This window comes from Vipera berus (assembly GCF_964194415.1).
Source record: "Vipera berus genome assembly, chromosome: Z".
Taxonomy (NCBI): domain Eukaryota; kingdom Metazoa; phylum Chordata; class Lepidosauria; order Squamata; family Viperidae; genus Vipera; species Vipera berus.
This window is the reverse complement of record NC_138205.1, coordinates 34,451,991-34,472,378: the sequence shown is the minus strand read 5'-3', so window position 1 is coordinate 34,472,378 and position 20,388 is coordinate 34,451,991. Positions and strand designations below refer to the sequence as shown.

General features: G+C 39.4%; 1 protein-coding gene across 1 annotated transcript; it reads right to left on the bottom strand.

The window, feature by feature from the left end:
• Window positions 1-7,840: 7,840 nt before the first annotated feature.
• Window positions 7,841-12,950, bottom strand: HOXB3 (homeobox B3; the record flags this gene model as incomplete). The annotated part of the gene is made up of 2 exons (XM_081345394.1): window positions 7,841-8,607; window positions 12,476-12,950. 2 exons carry the CDS (start codon window positions 12,948-12,950, stop codon window positions 7,841-7,843), a joined length of 1,242 nt encoding a protein of 413 aa, XP_081201520.1.
• Window positions 12,951-20,388: the final 7,438 nt, after the last annotated feature.

The following is a 20,388-nucleotide window of genomic DNA, read 5'->3' as shown; positions in this document are numbered from 1 at the left end:
GATGCAAGATTGTATGAATTCATGTTTTAGACCCAGAAACAGACATGGTTGGATCTAATATAACTAACTTGTAATAAATTCTGCCCCAACCCTGAGATTATCATGAGAGGTCTTGCTCCAGGTATCCTCACATGCTGAAGCCTTAATGGAAGTCCCTCCCAGCTTTGGAATATTCTCCCCATTAAGATCCATCTGATTCTACTGTATCATTTTTATGGCATTTTTTTTGTATGCTAGACCTTTTAATTTCTGTTCCGTTGCTTTCAATAGTTGTATTCTTTAAAACTTTGCTCCTTTTATAAACTATTTTAATGGACTGGTATCCTCTACAGTATGTGTATGAAGTAGAGTTTTCTCTTAAACTGTATGTTGCCCTAAGAGTTATATCTTTAGGATGGCTAGAAAGTTTTAAAAACGAAGATCTAAATAAATGTTTCACTCTGGGAAAAGTTAGTTTTATGAATGAAATAAAATTTTATTTTGTAAATCAGTGCATATTTTTAAAAATATAAATATTGAAAAATAGAATGATGAAAGTCAAGTTATTAAAGATATAAAATTAGTGAATGCTAAGAAGAAAAGTAAATTTGTACAATTTTTAAAGCATTTTTATTTTTACAACACTTGCTATTGTTTTTAATATAGAAAAAAGAGAAGATTTTAAACTTAAATTCTAGTTCTCGATATCTGTTTACACAAGATTCTGATATTAGCTTATTCAACTAAATATAGAGAAAAAGTGTTGGAAAGAATGTAACAAGAACAAGTGGTGGGGAGATTTAACTGGTGAAGGTATGGCTAAAAAGTGAGCTTTCCTGGGCATTGTCAAAAGTTAGAATCTTCTGGCTAATTAACCTTTATTTGACCTGAATATTTTGAAACAGGCTGCAATAACAATCTTTTAATTGGGTAGGAATTACTTCTGAATGTAGGATTGTACAGTTGCTAAAAGAGCAATATATAAGTATTAAAAAATAATAAAGAATTTTCCTTGTTTAACACATTTAGTGCAATGTGTCTGAGAATATGAGGCACTTCCACATAAAATAATACTGATTTTAAATTTATAATCTGATTCTGAATTCTTGATTTTTGAAAGCCAAGTTTTGGAGCATAATGGGACTTTCTTTGTTTGTATGTAATGATGGCAGTACTAATATAAGATAAAAAATGCACTATTACTCCCTAGGATTTATTTCTTGTAGTAGCTTGCCAGGAAGTAGGCCTTTTTTGCTAGAATAATTTATTTGAGGAAACCCTTTCACAAAGGTCTGAATAAAATGGGAGCCAATATTTTAGTTTGGTTAAATCATCCATAAAATCACAGTCAGAGAAATGATAGTGGGGGAGGGGGACATACTGCATTCTTGACTATTGTTGCTTGATCAGATCCCAATCAAACTTTCCACGCTCTTATGCTTTTAAATTACAGCACCACAGAATATTAAATTACTTCTTGGATGGATGAGCATAACCCAGCTACAGCCATGAATGCAAGAAAGGGTGCTTCGGGTCCTTTAAAAAAATTGTTATTTATGATTGCATGAAAGCTTTAATTATCAGTGGAACTTAATATACCAACAAAACAAAATCAAATATTTTTTTAGGTCTCTCTGGCTTGGAATTCATGCCTGTTTGTAGAAGCTATTTTTCTCCTTACATTCATTAAACAGAGCCACAGACCAACAATAGATGCAAAGATAAGTCTTTAAAGCTGTGAGAATAGTGTTGCCATCTAGAATCTCTCTAGTCATCCTGCTGAAGACAATGAAACTGGTTTGGAGCTCAGTTGACAGCAAATTGAAATCACATTTATACTGTACTACAATAAACAATCCAATGTAATTATAAAGCAATATGCAGCAGCCTTTCTAAGAACTATGCCAAACTAGTCCTGTCAACTCCGGTAAGAAGTTAATGAAGTGCAGGAAGAAAGTTCTATGAACCTGGCCTATGGACTCTTTGTCCTATATATATTTTATCTCACATGATATGAAAAATATCTGCAGAGTAAGTGTGTTTCAACAAATTTAGCATATGAGGTGGCTCACATAACATGTACATGGGCAATGTGATGAGGCCTTTTTTAAATATGGGCAAATATTTACTTATGGACAATACACTGTAGCAAGTATTCATCTCTGTGTTAATGTGACCAGTATGATTCATGTTCACTGCAGTCCAACAAATCAGGTTGGAGAATGCTGTGGCAAATGAATGCTTTGGTTTCTTTCCATAAAACTTTTGTAAGTAACTGATACTATTGCAGAAAGGACCACAACCTGAATTCAGCTAAGATTGTTCCACCCTATACACTTTATTTCTATGGCATAGGGGAAGTACACATAGTAGCAGATCCATAAAACAGTAGTAGTTATATCTGTATCGGGCCTATAATCAGAGAACATACAATTCATTTACAGTTCATCCCCCTGAGATTGTACAGTCTCAAGTCTGATGTTGGATAAATGCCTTTCTCTAAAACTGATATTAATCAGCTACATCAGAGCAAAAAAATTGCTATTGTATCTGATTAGTCAACCGTCTTTTATTCTATAATGGCCAGGCAGATGCTCCCATTCCTCACAAGCAGGACACAAAGACAGAAGTCTTCTTCTATTGTTTTCCAGCACCTGATTTACAAAGATACGTTTCCCCCTATACAGAATTATGACAGACAGCAATGGGTTTAATGGGATGGGAACAAAAGGCATATGATTGTTACAGGAAAAATATAGTATCAGCTCACTAAAACTGATACCAGAATATATAGGCTGTCTTCAATCTACATACCCAAAGTCATTACTGAATTCACTCATTTTCTAGCTTCATGCAGGACATTGAATTTTAGACTAATCCAACAGATTTGGTTCTCAAAATTGTTCATACATAAATACATTCTAACCAAGGTTAGCATATTGTCAACTGATTTGGTTGTGCCTTCCTAACTCACCCGATGAATATGCAATATTCCAATTAGACTTTTGGGACCAAAGATAAACAGGCATTTTGTTTTGCTGGAAAATATTCCTCTATGTGGGGCCACATTCCACTGCATCGAGGATGGAGTTGAATCAAGCAGTGGGTGGAGCCATCATTCTCACTGCTTCTGACTCACTCCTTTCTTTTTGCCTCCTTGGACAATAGGGCTTCCAAGGGAAGGGACAGATCTCTTTTGCCCAAGGTCCCAATTGCTTGCTTGGAAAAAGGTTTTTGAAATTAAACTTCAAGGTTAGAAAATTCCTAGAAGTATTATGTAATTCTTTATACCATCCAACAAACAGTGGGATGTGCCACAGAAAGACTACTTCAGTTCCCAACTGCCCTTTCTAAGAGGAGCATTAACTTACATTATGTTTTTACTTTAGGAAATATACTGTAAGTGCAGAGACCTATCAAGAGATCACACAAATAACTCTGAACAGGGAGGGTCATGGATGTTGCACAAATGAAATCCCCACATTGACTATGCTGAATAAAAAAAATGTTTCCAGTCATGAATTTCCCAAACACAAAATTATTTCCACTTGCCAAATCCAGTAAAGAAAGAGATTCAGAATGAAATGTTCAACTTCTTTCCCACAAGAGATTTCATAAGTGCAAGGCAAAAAGCTTGACTTCAGTCACAGATGATAGTGTTTGCTATGAATTAAAAATATACTATATAAAAGCAGCAGTGATTACAACAATCTACAAACTTCCTAGTTAATACTATAGTTTTAGAATCTCTGGGCTTGACAGTTTTGGAGGGGACTCTTGAACTTAATCCCAGTCCAGTTCTCTTATTGATTTTAGCACATTGATAACCAGCTTTGCAGTGTTTGGGTATCCTCTTGCAGCTCGTGCAGGTAAGCTTGGCCTTCTGCCCCCAAATTCTGCCTTGAAGGCCCCATTGCCATACCCCTTCCTAGAAAGGTGGAGTTAACAAAGCATCCTCTTAATAATAATAGCTTTTTTCTTTAGTAGCATTTTTTTTCCATCTGAATCATTCTATTGGCATAATTTGACAGAACATTCACATTAGGCTCCTGTCTCATAAGAGTTTTGTAAAGAGTAAATTCTCATCTAGGTTGGGAGCTTAAAAAGCAGATTAAGTCAAGCTTAATTCTTATCTGTCTGTCTCTATTTTAAGGACCTTTCCTCCCTCCCCCCAACTTTCAATGCTCCAAACAGCATCTGCTTCCAACTCATTTCTTGCTTTACTTAGTGATTTAATTTCACCATAGGTTCTCCCCCACTCAGTCTTAATTTCAGTAAGAAAGCCTGTGTGCTTTTGTTATGATTAATCATTTTTCTTTGTTTTCATTTTAGGCCCAATGGCTGTTTAATCTGGACAGCACGTGATCACCCTTCTTTGTATCTGCAGAGGATGAAGGGTAATTTTAATTGGCGTGAGACTACTTAGAACAAGATTTTTCAAGCGAATGGGGGGAGACTGGAGTCATTGTGGAGGGAGTGGGAGGGAAATCAACTCCCCAATGATTAACTTTTAAAATAATTCTAATCAGCTGGGAAAAGTCCTCTTGTTCTATAAACTCCAAAATAAAGCAGTGACTGTCATTACCAAAAGAATAAACAAAACCAAAGAAGGTGGTATAAGATAGATAAAAATGCCTTTCTCATTAATGGCTGAAAAATGTAGAAATCTAATTTTTAAAAAATTGAACATCTTCATTCTATTTGATACATCCTTTTTCTTCCTGTTTTCAAATCTGACAAATGGGACAAGAATAAATTAAGAACAGAAAGTTTATTCAAGAATTGTTCACTTATCTACTGTAAAGAACAAAGGAAGATGCTTCAAAAAAGAGAAGTGGTAGTGAAGGAAGAGAATTAGATGGGGTGGGGGTTAGCTAGTTCTTCTAACTGAGGACTATACAACTACAACCTGATTTCATGCCTCCAGTAGAACTAAACACATTATTTTAAGTACGAAGGTAACTACTGGCCTTTTCCCTAAATTACAATAACTAAAACAGAACAAGCAGAAAAGGAAGAATGGAAAATAAAATTTGGTTGTACAATGACAAAGAAAAGACACCATAGTCCTTTATAACAAGTCAGTACTAAAAAAAAGTCCATTTTCCTTATAAATACATAAATGTTGGGGATAAATAATGCAACAAAAGAAAAAATAGTTTAAAACTGGCTATAACCAATAAATATAATATAATATAATATATATTTATATATTTATATATATGAATGTTTACTGGAACATGGCACACCTCCATTGAAAATAGTATTCCAATGTGTGTCCTTCAAATGTTGGTATATATAGCCATTAAAATGTAAACTCTAAGTGCAAGAAAGAATGCCAGGCCAAAGTAGAGGCACCAGTAAAGAAATCCTCTCCCCAAAGGATCCTTTACTTTGCTTCCATTTGGAGGACATAACAGTTTCTGATCAAATATACCCTGTTTTCACGTTCAAGAGAAGTTATGCAGACAAATGCAAAGACATATGTGAGAGAGTCCCACAGTCCTTAACCGACCTTAAAACCAAAATCATAAAGAAGGATAGGTAATCATTTTGATGGGAAGAACAAAGGGGAGGTCACTATTTTTTCTCCTTCCAGATGTTAGATTTTTATCTGTGTAACCAAACTCAATTTTGCTGTTAAATTTACTATTTAAATTTAGAATTAAAGAAGAGGGAGGGGAATATAGAAGTGAATAATTTGTAAAGATGTATTTTTGTAGATAACAGTATTGGGTTAGTGAAACTGGACAAGGGGGTAAGCCTGTTCAACAATTTGCATATGAGTGGAGATACATTGAGAAAGGAAAAAGACAGTTTCCATTCAATACCTTAAGATTTCTCTTTCTTCTTTGTAAAATAAACTTTTAAGAATTGTGATAGATTAGTATTTAGCTAAGGGAAAAGGGCATAGATATAAGAAATATTGAGGTGCATTCAAGATCTAGACCAGATCTTTTTGTGCATGTTATATGAACTTTTTTTAAAAAAATGTAACAGAAATTGTTTATTTCAATTGATTTCTATGATTCAGAAGAATCAGAACATTTTTATACATTCAAACATTTGTGTTGAAACCTCAGGACAAATAACATGTGAAATACAAATCTGAAACAGATTCTGAAAGACTTTTAAAAAGAGATGAAATTCACTAGTAACATCTTCCTTATCAAACTTATTAAAATGAGTTTGACTGAATCCCCTCTGTGTGTATGCGTATAAGCAGTGCTTTTTTTGTAAATGAAAAAGGTGCCAGAACTCACACATGTCATACAACCTGCCTTGCCTACCCTACAAGGTTCCATCCAAAAAAGGTGCCGGAACTCCGTTCTGAGAGCGTTCTATGACAAAAAAAGCCCTGCGTATAAGTGTATGTTCCTGTATGGCTGATTGTCTCCAAACACCTATATACCCTTCTATAATTGTAAACAAAGTATTTGCATACTTTTAAGAAAAGAAAATACTTGAAATGAACAGAAGTAAATTCTACAGCTAGACAACTTTCAGCAGAGAATTCTCTTCCACAAACTGCATTGAAATAAATGGTATATAAAGTTGTTTTTTGGGGGGTGGGGGTGGGGGGAGGGAGGTTTGTGTCAGTATTTTAGCAGGTCTTTTTCATGGGGAAGTCTTACCCCATATTAAAAAAAAACCTTCCTATCAAATTGGAATCTTAATGAATCTATCAATAACCTATATTTAAGGAACGCATCAATTATGTATAAATAAGCTGTTGTTTTGTGATCTGTATAACAGACACACACACACACACACACAGAGGAAAATTTGCTCCTAATCTCATTAAGAATCCTTACTGCCTTCATGATTGGGAATGCAACCTGTGAGCAGACAGAATGCTGACTTCTTTTCCCACTGAAATTAATTCAGTTCCAATGTGGTAAAGGTTTACTTAGGAGTAATTAAGTTTTTAGCAGTTTTGAAAACAGAGTGATAGAACAGTGGTATGCATGTTGGTGTCTAGATGATCCAGATTGCAACTCCCACAACCTTTTTCTATTTATTAACTTACTAAGGCTGATGGGAGTTGAAATCCAAAAATGTAAAAGGAATGAAGTTAATCTCCTACTGTGTATAATATAGTGAGCTGGGGCAGTTCTTCAGCTTTTCTTTAGATTGAAGAAATGCTCTACTCTGCCTATGGAGAGTTAGTATCTCATGAAAATGTGCTGCTCCATTCAAGATGTTATCATAAAAACAGGTTTCCCACATGTATATTCATAAAACCAACAAGAGTTGTGGGTCCAAGAAAGTACAAGTTTACTCTGACCCCCATCTCTGCTCCCTCTGCCTAAATTGAACTAGAACACAAAAGATGGAATGTGTTTAAGATGCATTTCTCAAAATAACTTCTCACACTGAAGAAAAAGGAATAGATTCCCACAGCCTTATAGACTTTTTTTGCACTTTGGTGTTACAGTAGCCTGACCATTCTTACCCTGGGCTTACAACAGGTCTTTTAGAGCTCAGCCAGGACTAATCCCCAGGATCTGTTCATTTTAATCTAAAGATTGTTATCTCAACCATATGAAGGGCACTAGGCTGTCTGGTGTTTTCACCTTTCTTTGAGAAGGGAATATACAGAAATACTTCTACTTCAGAGAGTATGGTTTTCTACGCCTAACCATTTTTTCATCCTAGGGTCAAATCTATCAGGAATGGCAAGACACAGTATGAATAAACTGTGTCCCTGAAACAATAGTTTTAGGTTTCATAAAGGGTTTCAACACAAATGTTTGTTTTTGCAAAAGAAGAGGCCAGGATTTTAACCACAACAAGTCTGTCCCCTGACTCACCACTTCCCTTCTCTATTAATTCCCCACCGAGTCTGCCCTGCTCTTCATCACAGATGGGTCAGCTTGGGTGCCTCTTGGATTCTACCCTGAGTAGAAGCATGGTGGGAAGAAAGGTCTGTATAGGTCGGGTGAGCCTCACAAGGCCCATGGTGCTGGTTAGAGCCCATCTGGGGGCCCCCATTGTACTCCATGCTGGGGGGCTGGTGATGTTGAAGGGGGTTCAGCCCATAAAGCGATGAAGCAGAGTTGGGCATAGAATCCACATAATTGCCACCCACGTAGACTGGGCTGCCTTGCATATTGGGGGGGCCATAGCTGCCACTCCCATTACCCTGTAAGACATGAGGATCGTACTCAGGTGCCGTGTTGGCATACTTCTGTTGGCTGGGGCATCCTTTGATGGGGTTTTGGTAGGCAGTGGGCATGGCATAGGCATTCTGGTGTGGTTTGTTGAAAGAGGGCGGAGATGGAGCTTCATAGTTTGAAGTCATGGGGTGTAGGGCATTCAGAAAGCCTGCAGAGGACTGTAAGGCTTGGGGAGGGCTCCCTGTGGGGGAAGGCCCCCCAGAGGATGACCCAAGGCCTTTTGACTTTTGATCCTTTTTGTACTTCATCCTCCGATTCTGGAACCAGATCTTGATCTGCCGCTCACTGAGGTTTAACAGGTTGGCCATCTCTACCCGGCGTGGTCTGCAAAGATAGCGATTGAAATGGAATTCCTTCTCAAGCTCAACCAGCTGGGCACTGGTGTAAGCTGTGCGGGCCCTCTTGGAAGCTGAGGAGCCTGGAGGGCTTTTCTCGCCACTGCAGCTTTCTGGAAAGAAGGTCGGGAAATGAAATCAAAGATAATTACTTACATGCAGAAAATTGAATGCACAGGCTTCTTAATAAATCCTCCTATGGGCGAGAAGGCTACACTCTCCCCCCCCAGTCCCCACTCCATAATCATGTCATTTATTAAGAGTTCTGTTCTCCAAAGCTGCCCCATGCTTTATGAAAATTTGATCATGTCATGCAGAAAAGAAATCCAGGGCAATTTATTTGGGAGTCGATTATTTTGAAGCAGACCCTTTCAGAGGAAATTATGTGGGCGAGGTTAGCAAGGCAAAATGAAGCCCCTAGGTATATAGACCTGCTCTGCATGTAGCTCATCAGGTCATCAAAAGTGGATGCCTGCCTGCTTTGAGAGATGCAACTGCTTCCAGGGTACACACACACACACACACACACACAAACTGCACTTTTGAAAGGGGGGGCAAGCCCATTGTAAGTTCCCACTTATTCAAAGGGAGGGCTGCATCGGAGAACTTCTTGTTGGATTGTGTTCAGAAAAATTTATAATCAAAAGTGCAAAAGATGCATTTAGGAAAGGGAAGCAAGCTTTCCATACAAATCCATATTCTGATATTTACCTTGTGCTTTAAAGTAAATGGGAATTGTGTTTGTTTTTTAAGGAGCTGGGAATTGCTCCCCAACCCTCCAATACTGACTTAGAAGAAAGATTGACTAAAGACTCAAGCCCAGGGTACACATGCAAAAGAATAGGTTAGCAGAGATTTAAGGCAATGCAGCTGGACTAATCATTTCAAACTGCAATTGGGGGAGCCATTAATAAATAACCCCTTCCCCCATTGTAGAAATCCTTTTTATTCCCCATCAAAGAAGCAAGTGTAATATGGAAACTCTTTTTTCCCAAATGATTTCTACACACAATCTGAAATGTAAAAAATCCCCATTCTATTGCTCAAGAATCTACCACCCCTTCAACCATACGCCTGTTCTCTGCCTTATTTGTGAGTGTTTTGCACTGTAAGAAACTTCATCATCATCATTTTAGCCATTGTCTATCCACTGCAGGATGAAATAAGAAACCTATACCCCAAAATATGTGTAAACATAAATATAAAAAAAGATACAAGGTACCTGGAGGAATCACAGATAATTTGAAGTCATAGTTAATATCTGTTAAATTGGTAACATTCCCTGCAGTGTTCTGATGTAGGGTAAAATTCCTGTGTTCTTGCATTGAGCAGAGATGTAAAAAAAAGTGTAAGAGTTTTAAGAAAATTTTACATGGGACAAAAGCAGGATTTGAGGGCAAAGTTAATACAGATTCGGTGAACGCTGGTGAGAGTTCACATACCCCTCAGGGCAAGTGGTTTATGAAATTGCCTTTAAAAAGTTCTCTCCTTAAAACATATACTTTTCCGTAAAGGAGGAAAGCTCTTGCATTTAGTTCCGAATCATAGGCATGTGTGAAACTGAATCTAATTCATACAGTTGTTTATTTTAGGGTATGATTCCATCAATATTTAGTCAATGCAACATTTGCAAATTTTTATTCAAAAATCTAAAGATTATGCAAGAGGTATTACTATATGAAAATCAGGAGGTTTCCAAACGTTTTGTTTTTACTGGTACATTTGGAATTTTAAAATACACTGTGGGGTGCTCTCTTAGAATGGCTGCTTGGGAATTTATTCTTTCCCCAAATGACTGCCATGGGGGGAAACAATACAGATTTATCAGAATGCCACCTACCCCTCCATCCAGTGTGGCTGTTCCCCCCCCTACTTAATATTGTTTGCTATAGGTCCTTACTCTGGGCTAGTGGACATGCATCCAGAAATAGTGCTGGGCTGCAGCCCCCCTATCATTTTTATTTTCTTAAAAAAAATTATAAAGCAACCTAACAGAGTCCATTGGGGCCCAAAGACATTAGAGTTAATAAAGGTGAGGCTGGAGGATGGTGCTTTGCTCATGCGGCATGCCAATTTCCAATTCATTTTTAATTGAAATGTTTTTTTAAATGTAAAAAGTCTATCAGATGTGATGTCTCCAGGCACATAGATGCCACACTGGGATTCCAGCTATTGCCTTTTAGTAGGACCATATTAACATGCTCAAACATATTAATCTGGTTGCTCTCTTAATTCAAGCATGACTTAGCTCTATACCTTTTGTGCAATAACATATTCATGCAAATTATTCATCCAAATTAAATTGTGTCATAGTACACAACTTTGAATAGGGATGCTGATTCAAAATTACTTAGTATAGCAAATTGGCTATAAGAAGATTAATCCTCAAATAAAATTATTCATATCAGGAAAGGAACATCACTCTTCAAAGAATGTATACCTAAAAAAAGAACTGTAACCTAAGTGTATTTAGAATTGAGTTTTAATGACATTATTCTCACTTGCTTCCATTTCATTTTAGGAACTTGACACCAAAGTGTTTAGAAATGAATCTGGAGCCATTGACATTTGTGGCTATTATAAACTTTGTCCTCTATAAAACCCAGTTATCCCCAATAATTCTACAGTTTAAATATCAAACAAAAACCTCCAAATAAACCTCTTTTCCTAGCAGGCAAGATTTGGATTAAATGACTACATTATACGTGGACAAAAGACATTTTATACAGTATTAGAAGATGGGGATTGGGAAACAGTAGCCTTCATGCCTGCAACAAATTAGTCAATCTCTGCTGGATATTAGTGAGCATCCATGCTAAACCAATGGCATATAAAATGGAGTATAACAGACATCTCAGGACTTTGATGGAAATACATTTTGTCAGGTGTAAAAAACAGACATTATAACTGGAGACCATAACTCAGCTTTGCCCAGATTGTCTGGTTTGAAGAAGACATGTTCTTCATCCAGCAGACTGAGGAAGAAGATGACAGAGCCTTATGGTAGAAGGGTGGATAGAAGCCCTTTAGAGAGTCTTCAAAACCAGCAAGACTCTCTGTCGTGAGACAAAGATAACTGCAAGCTTTCGGATTCAATTGTGTTTTACCTTCAGAGAAAAGGTTTATGTTCTTTTTTTAATAAGGAGCATTAGACAATGACCATCTCACCTGTAGAAACCTACCCTGCATCCAACAGCTGGGACTAATGGAAGTTAACTTCTGGCCATCAAAAAGGGAACTGTTTTGAGTCCCAATTTTACTAATGGCAGAACCAGAGAATTACCTCAATATAAGTAGATGATACTAATATTCATGTGTAATTAGTATCCAAATCCATATCCTTTGAAGGAATGGAGGTAGGAAGGAGGTTGAACTTATTAATACATATTACTGAAGTGAGGAACCTTTTGCTTCCCCATTGCCACCTTTAGCCCTTCTGTCTTCATGCACAGTTCACAAAATCATTCCTACTGCACCCATACTTTGTTCTATTTCCCTTCTGGTACTCTCAACTCTGTCTTTGTTGCAAGCCATTTCTCACTTAAATAACAAGCTTTTCCCTCAAGAGCCAATTTCCAAGCAGATCCTTTTTCTCCCATATCTTAATCACCCACTTTCTTCTAATCCAAATATGTAAAATAAGACCACCAACACCATCATTCTGAGCTAGCATGATTCTGCTGATGTGGATGTTAGTTCCACTCAGGTTGCTGCTCCAACTTAAATAATGTTCTTCTAGAGCCAAGAAGGCTGCCTCCCAAGCCTAAATCCTTCAGATGGGTGGGTGGGTGGGGGGTGTTGGAGAGCATGGCACTGCACACATAGTGCCTGGCATTGCCGGGCACTCCTTCACCACTTCCTACACCCCATCACCAGCTTTCTATAACTAAACTGGGCTTGCTTGGGTATGTGCCAGGGAGAGAGTAATAGGCACTGTAGGTGCACGGGAAGTATGGGGCTATTTCCAAAAGCAGAAGATACCTGCACAGGGGGAGCTGTTTTTCTGCTTGGCGTTTTGCCTCGACTCTTTCATCCAAGGGAAAATCTGCTTGGTAAGGGCGGCGTTACTAGAGGCCAGGCTGGATTTGCTGGGGACACTTTTGACCACCCCCGATTGGCTATGGTTATTGCTGCCGCCAGTGCTGTTGGATGTGGTGCTGCCGCTCCCGCTGGTGGCGGTGATGGGGTTGGTGGGTGGTGAGACGGGCGGGGGCGGGTGGTGCTCCTGAGGCAAGCTGGGGCGCAGGCAGCTCCCGTTCAGGTCCTTCGCCTTGGCCAGTGGGGCCGCGTTGCCCAGAGACTGGAGGGTACAGGCGGGCCGCTGGTAATCGCTCTCCACATGAGCCGCGGGCTGGAAAGGCTGCGGAGAAGGGCCCTCGTAACCGAAGCCGTTGGCCCCCGGGTAGGAGTAAGCCCCAAAGAGCGTGGAGGTGTCGTAGTAGCTGGTCTTCTGCATGGCTGGGGTTCCCCGAGGCGCTCGCTCGCTGCTACCAGGCTCCGGTTGGCCTTCTCATGGAAGGACATTGGCACCCCCGGGTCACGTGACAAGGGGCCTTCCCTTCCCCCGGTGTCTTTTGGAAGATGACCTGAAAGGTTAGAAGGCACACACAATGATACGGCTCGGCCTCTGAATCCATCTTAGTGGTTGAAAAGCGCGTGACATGAATAGCTGGCCGGCTACGGAGGAGGGCCGGGAGCGGGGAGCAGATGCCGCAGCCAACAGCTTTTTGCCGGGTGCTCTGGGATGCACCTCGCCTCTCTCCACTGGGCTAAGATTTCTAGATATGCACATACAATACACACAGACACACGCACGCAGACACACACACACACACAAACATACACACAAAGAGGGGGCTTCATACAGGCGAACCGTTCACCAAATCGATTCCTTACTGGCGTTTCTCTCTTCTGTTGTTCTAAAGTTCAGTCGTTTTTGTTCGTCTACTTATTTGTTTTAATTACACCATATAAGTAGTTCCTGTAGACCGAGAAAGAAATCGCTGTCGCAGGATTTCTTTTAGATCGTTCAACTCAATCCTCCAAAATCTCAGCCATGGGTATAGTCCAACTACCTTTCTACACACTAGCCTTTTCACACACGCGCGCACACTTGCTCCAATACAAGGGCGAGGTATTTTATTTCCACGTGCCAAAGAAGTGAATGGATCTCAATTTTGCTACCGCTTATTTAAAGGGACTGAATAAAGACGAAGAAAACAGGGACGGGAGGGGACTTGGGAGTTAAAATTCCCGAAATCTATGGAATTTACTTCCACATAAACTATGTCTGAGGTGGAAAATCTATTCGGAATGAATTTTAGTAGCATTTGTGTAAGCTCAGGCATCCACCTAGAACTACCAAGTGTTTCTCACCTGCAAAATTAAAATATAATATTTTCCCAATTCAGGATTGAGAACTTTTGGAAAAACAAACCTAAGTGTAAACTGAATAAAAATTATATTTAACCGTACCTTTAAATGCTTCTGAGCTTCAACATTTATCATATTGAAAATATTTCTAACACTTCTGAAATATTTCCAGATTTGGTTTACTTTATCTGCTGCTTTCAAAAGGGGAATGAGCTCAAGTTCTTTGATGTTGGTTCTTTTGAAGCTGTTTTTGCAACCCTGGCTGCGTTTGAAATGGGCTGTAGAAACTCCTCTTCCCTGAGTCGTTAAAATTTTGTCTTGTTGCTGCTGCTCAAGGTGTGAGCTGGCCTCTCTCTTTCCTAAAGCCGGGCTACAGCCCACTTCTCAACTGCTCTTTGAACAAAACAAATCCCGGTTTTTCCTCACAAAACCATTTGGTTCCTTGCTTTTGTTTCTCTTTTATGTCAGGATTTTATTTTACTTGAGATGGGAGCTGATATGCTTCCCAAAGAAAGGGGACTCCTTTCACCGCTAGGAAAATTAATTTTATAAATATAATAAAAGCTATAATGCATTTAATAGAGCAAAACATGCATCTTATGGAAAGGAATTCTCTTTTATTTCTCTTCAACCCTTCTCTGCTTCATTTCAATCCAGATAGCTGCATTCTATTTTCATACCTTTCGGGCATAAACAATAGTATTGAAGGCACCACTCCAGTTCTTCCCTTTGTTGGGGAACAGCAAATAGACTATAATAATTCAATTCAAAATTTACGGTATATCTCACCTCTTCCTCTTCATTCTCTGCCCTGGCCTGGGAACTGTAGCCATTGGTCTCTAGAGGCATCTAAAATCTTCCCTGGCCAGGTGTTCCTGGAAAGAATTGGGGCAGCTGCCCTGCCTTTATTCAGCACCCAGGAAATATTTCTTAGCAAACATCATAATCTAGCATTGTTCTTCAAATGGCTCCAAGAAGAAAGAAAAAAGATTGTCTGATGAAAGCGGGAAGGTTGAGTACCCTGACTCAGCCATTATTATCTTCTCTCTAGGCCCTCACGGTTTGTTTTGGATTGGATTTTCTAGGAGTGCTGGAAGGCCTAGGAGAAATAGGCACCAAAGGATTTTCTTTTTTTGCTTTTGTTGGCTTAAATTAAACTGCATCTTTAAAATATTAATCTCCTTTCTACCCAAAAAAGGAATCCAAAGTAATCTGTGCACTCAGTAGCTAACATTTGGATCCCTTTTTGTACCTCATCTTTCAACACTTTCTAAATGTCGGTCATTTGTCTTACTCTAATACGGATGGAATCGTAAATGATTTACTCCAAGGAATTGTTGTGGTAGTTAAACACATGCACACACATACATACAGAAAGAAATATCCATTGGAATAATGAATGAGAAATCAGATCGTGTCTTTGCAATTAGTTGTTGAAATGTCAACCACAACTCTGAAGTTCTTTCTTGCCAGCTTGGAAGTTTCATTTTTATTCCCAAGGATATTTCAAAACAAACGCCTCTTTTCTTAAGGACTTTTATAAACTATATTTAAAGAAACAAAAACAAACTGAAGAGTCCAAAAGCTTGCGATAAAATTGAAGGAAGGCTGTAAGGCCGAGGTGGAAAAAAACATAACCTTTTCCCCTTTAACCTCCATAATGGGTGGGGAAAAATCATAATTATGTTACTATGCTAGAATAAAATTAATCAGCTTTTTTAATGATAAGTATAGAACAATATAATAATTCAAAGTAAAAGGCTACTGTATTCATGAGAGCCTAAATTAGAAAAAAAAGGAAGGAAGGAAGGAAGGAAGGAAGGAAGGAAGGAAGGAAGGAAGGAAGGAAGGAAGGAAGGAGAGAGACAGAAACCATTCGACTAAAAAAAAAGAAGGATAAAGAGAAGGAAAATAAAGGATTCAAAATAGCAAAAAGAGAGCAAAAGGGGGGTAGAAGAAAAGGGGAGGGAAGGGAAGGAGGGGGAAGAAGAAGAGAGCATGCGAGCGAGCGAGAGTCGCTGCGTGGAAGGAAGCTTAGAGCTTGTGAACTCTTCATGAACCGCGATGCGAGTCATACAGCTATAAATCATGGAGACACGGTCTCCGCCATTCACAACTGATAGCCTATTTCGGTCCACCTTACCTTAGCCTCTGACGAGAGCAGCGCGGCGAGCAGACATAATATATTTTCGCAGCCAGCAAGCAACGCAATCAATAAGCGAGGAGAGCTCCCCCCATTCCTCTCGGTTAAAAAAAATGTTCAAGGAATATCTAGAGAGAGAAATCCGGTCATAACGCCAAAGGGAGGGGGGAATCTCTATATAGAAGCTCTGGTGAAGGATGCTCCAGTTCTCTTTCTCTCCCCCCCCCCTCTCTCTCCCCCCCTCTCTCTCTCTGTCCGTTTGGGGAGGAGGGGGAAGGTGAGAAGAGGGAGAAATCACAAGATTCTCGACAGCCTTCCAAAGATATTGAGGATTCTGACTGCCCTATACTCTCCGTACGCCCTGTTCACGGTTAACAATGGCCTCTGGCTTTATAGCAGAAGGCAAGAGAGGAGAGAGAGAGAGCGAGAGAGCTCGAGAGAAGGATAGACAGACCAACCGACAGACAGGATACCAAGGAGGAGAAAACAGAAAGAACCGCTTATATCCAGCCCTCAATAAGGCAATGCCTAGACAGAGGTTTAAACATAACACTAGTGCTAATTCTAATACTAATAACCGGCTTGCTATTTAAAGCGGGGTGGGGGGTGGGCTGGGGGGAATAAAGAGATATGTATGTAAAAAGACTTTGTATCTAGCAAGGGGAATGGCGATGGTTACTATGCGGGTGTGTGTGTGTGTGTGTGCGTGCGTGTGCGGGTGGAGGGCTTGGGCAAACGCCAAGGTTGCTTCCTGACAGTGTCAGTTAAGGAAAAGGCAATATGCAAATAGAGACATGGTGGATACAGAGGCCTAGCAGGAGAACTGGAGTTGTATTGATCCACATGTTTCTCAACTACGTGTTAAGTTATGCTAATAAATCTTCAGAAAGAGCATCCTATTCCCCCCACCTCTTTCTATCATCCTATTCTCTTTCTTCCTCTGTCCTACACTTCTTCTCTTCTCCTGAGTAAAGCTACAGAGGAGACCTTTTGATATTCTGTTACTTCAAACTAGATGTCATATATAGAGAATATGACATAATTATGATGGCTACTCTTCAAAGGAAGGTAACAGAAACGTGGTAGCATGACGTTTTGTATGTGTGTGTGTATTAGTGAAATTTTAAACATTCAAGAGGGTATAAAATGGAAGGAGAGTCAAATCAAGTTTATATATTAAGCTATATTTTGTAATTGGGTTTGTATGCTCTGGCAATGTGTGATTGAACATGGAAGAGATGCCTCTGTATTAAGAAATAAAAAACCGCACATTTCTGGAAGCCAGTTGTGTTATTTTGTGCATATAAAGTACAAAGGTACAAAACCATTTGCTTGTTGAGAGTTACTTCTAAGTTATGTAATTGGAATGGGGATGTATGAAACAATTTGACATGGGAAAAGTAAAGTAAACCAATGGATGGATGGGTGGATGTAAAAGATAGATAGATGATAGATGATAGATGATAGATAGATAGATAGATAGATAGATAGATAGATAGATAGATAGATAGATAGATACAGACAGACAGACAGACAGACAGACAGACAGAGCTAGCAATAGCTATAGATAGATGATGTCAAAGTAACTTTAGATTTATAACCCCTGTCCTGTCTAAAGGGAGCTTTGCTTGCAAAGACAAAAGGTTCACACCAGTTTTTGCTGCTGTCAGGAAAGAGAGTTGCCATTACAACTGAGAGTGGGAGGCAGAAGTTGAGGTCTCTGCACATTTTTAGGCCTGTAAGTGTGTCAAAATGAGAGATCCATTGTTACTTCTTCCCCAATCTTTTTTCCAGTTATGCCTTTTTGAGGTGCTCAGTTGCTGAATTGACAAGAACTGGCATTGAGAAAAGGAAGAAGTGCTGGAATGGTCTGGTTTCTTTCCTCAGACACCCTGGCTATCCCAAAACATCATATTTAGCCTAAGGGTTTTTTATGATATTTTTGCAGGGGAAAACTTCTTTATCTGAGCCCTTGGCTAAATCCAACTTTACCTTTGATCTACACCAAATGTTTCTAGAAATACAGATGAATATCATGGATCTCCACTTGGATATTAGCTTCTTCTGGCCAGGCTTTCTAAAACAACTAAGAAAGATGCTTTTTGCAATATTAGGCTATTTTTTTTTTATTTGGACTACCATTGGAAGATTGGATACCAAACATCTTTTTTCGTCTACAGAATTACTTTTAGACCACCACAGACGGTAAACTAATTTTTACCAGGATAAAATCTACTCTTTTGTATAGTTTAGTTTAAGTGACAAGATTGGGGGATAGTTGCCCCCCCCCCAAAAAAAGAAGAAGAAGCAAGATTTAACATTGGGAATTTGTATTTCTTCCTCCATTTATTATCTGTAGTTCGGTTTACCAAGTCAATATTTATTTCAGATATTTTTCTTTAAGACTTTCTTTGACTAAACCATACTGAATAGATCATGGTTGTGAACAAATATGCATAGAATAACTGTGCAGTTACTTAGCAACCTTACAAAATTTTATCTGGAAATAAATCCTAAAAAAACTCCTTGACATTTTCTTCTGAGTAGCATATATAGGATTGCTTTGGAAGGAATAAACTCAAAGCAAGCTACGGGCAAGGAATCAACCCTCCTCTGCAAAATTAATGGTTACGCACTTGTGGTGGTGTTAGTGAAGTAGCTTAGGATGTGCCAAGTAGGTCACAAATGTACTATTAAAAACTCAGGCGAGTGATCCAGGAGATATAATGGAAAAGAACAAATTGAAAAAGGAGGGGTCTGTTTAAAGAAAGGGAAAGAGGCAAGGGGCAAATGTTGGGAGGGGAAATGCATAGCAGTATAGAACGTTTACTTTAAAATAAATGTGTTTGCGATGGGAGGGGGGGAAATTACTCGAAACAGAAATCTAAGAATCCCCTCTGTTCTCAGCCGCATTACCTGCAATTCAACGTTGCTGTTATTACCATAATTAATGCAATACTCTACAGTACTTGAAGCCGCCCTCGCGGATATTTAGTCCTGAAAGCCACTAATTTGAAAAAAAGCAGCGGGTCTCTGGACTAACTCATCCTCAAGCATCCAAACGCGATTTTTGAGACTTTTTGTCCTTACACTTTTTTATGCGCACAGACATGCCCAGTTCTCAATTTTTAAATGGTACAACAGTTACCCAGATCACTTATTTTCGTTGAGGAAAAACAGAGCCTTAATGTCAGCTTTCCCGGGCACCAAAGCGCGGCTTCTTCCCGTTTACAGTAGAAGACGCAAGGCAGACTTGCGTTTCTTAACAATTCGCATTTGTTGTTGTTTTTCGGCAGGCAAAAGTGAGACAATATCTTCGTGCAGAAAAAAGAGGAATTAGGTAAATCCTCATGCCCGAATTAGACTCATCCCCTACAGGAAGTCTGGTAGATATTTTTTTTCTAAGCATAAAATGGGCGGACACAATCCTGTGCTCTTGATCTTTCGTGACAGGGACGGAACTCTTCAGATAAAATATTAGCTGGGCCGCTCGTTCTCAATTTAAAATCTGCCTGAGAACAGAGCTATAATTTCACCGCGGTACGTTCAGGTGTAAAAGGACATTTATTTGGCAGTTGACCTTCACGTGTGACGGTAAGAGAAAAGGACGTCGCCAAGTAATGAACCCAGAATTAGTGGGAGGTGAACAGAGAGAGAACTATCTTTAAAATGGGGAGAAGGTTTCGTTTGTGAAAGGAGAGATCGTTTTAAAATATTTTCGTTTGGGGAAACATTCCTTGGCTCCAGTAACCTCGTTTCCCGTTCTGAATGCTAATATTATTAATCTGTAATAAAAACGTCCGCTAACCACCCACCCACAGTCCCCGGCTCGGCATCCCCGTATGTCACACAACCTCAAGAATATAAATCATGGCCGGGAGCCCCCGCCCCCCCCTCTCCCTCCCGGCACCTCCTTCTCGGATCTGCGGCCTCTGGCAACAATCTGAGCTTCATTCTGGGCGCTCCATGTTGTTACTAAAAGCGCCGGCCCGTTTGAACTGCCACCGAGTTGGCACCAGTCCACGGATACCAGATCCTTGTGAGTTCTCCATTTCTGGCTTCCAGCAGAAATTATTTGTTCTATAAATAAAATTATTGGCTATTTTTAAGTGCTTCTAGACTCTTAAAAATCCAACAGGTTACACAGCTGAATTACTGCAATGCTAATACCAATTCTGTGCTACTAGAAGATCTCGTCATGTGCTAAAGCAATTCAATGAAGATGAAGATTTAAAAACTACTGTACTGTTAACTGCAGTTCATTTCTTTGACAAGTTGGTGCCCACTAGAAATGTGGAATATACCTACCCCATTCCTGGATCTCTTGAATATGGCTGATATCTTGAAGCGGGCGTGTAGGAAAGTTAATCCACACATT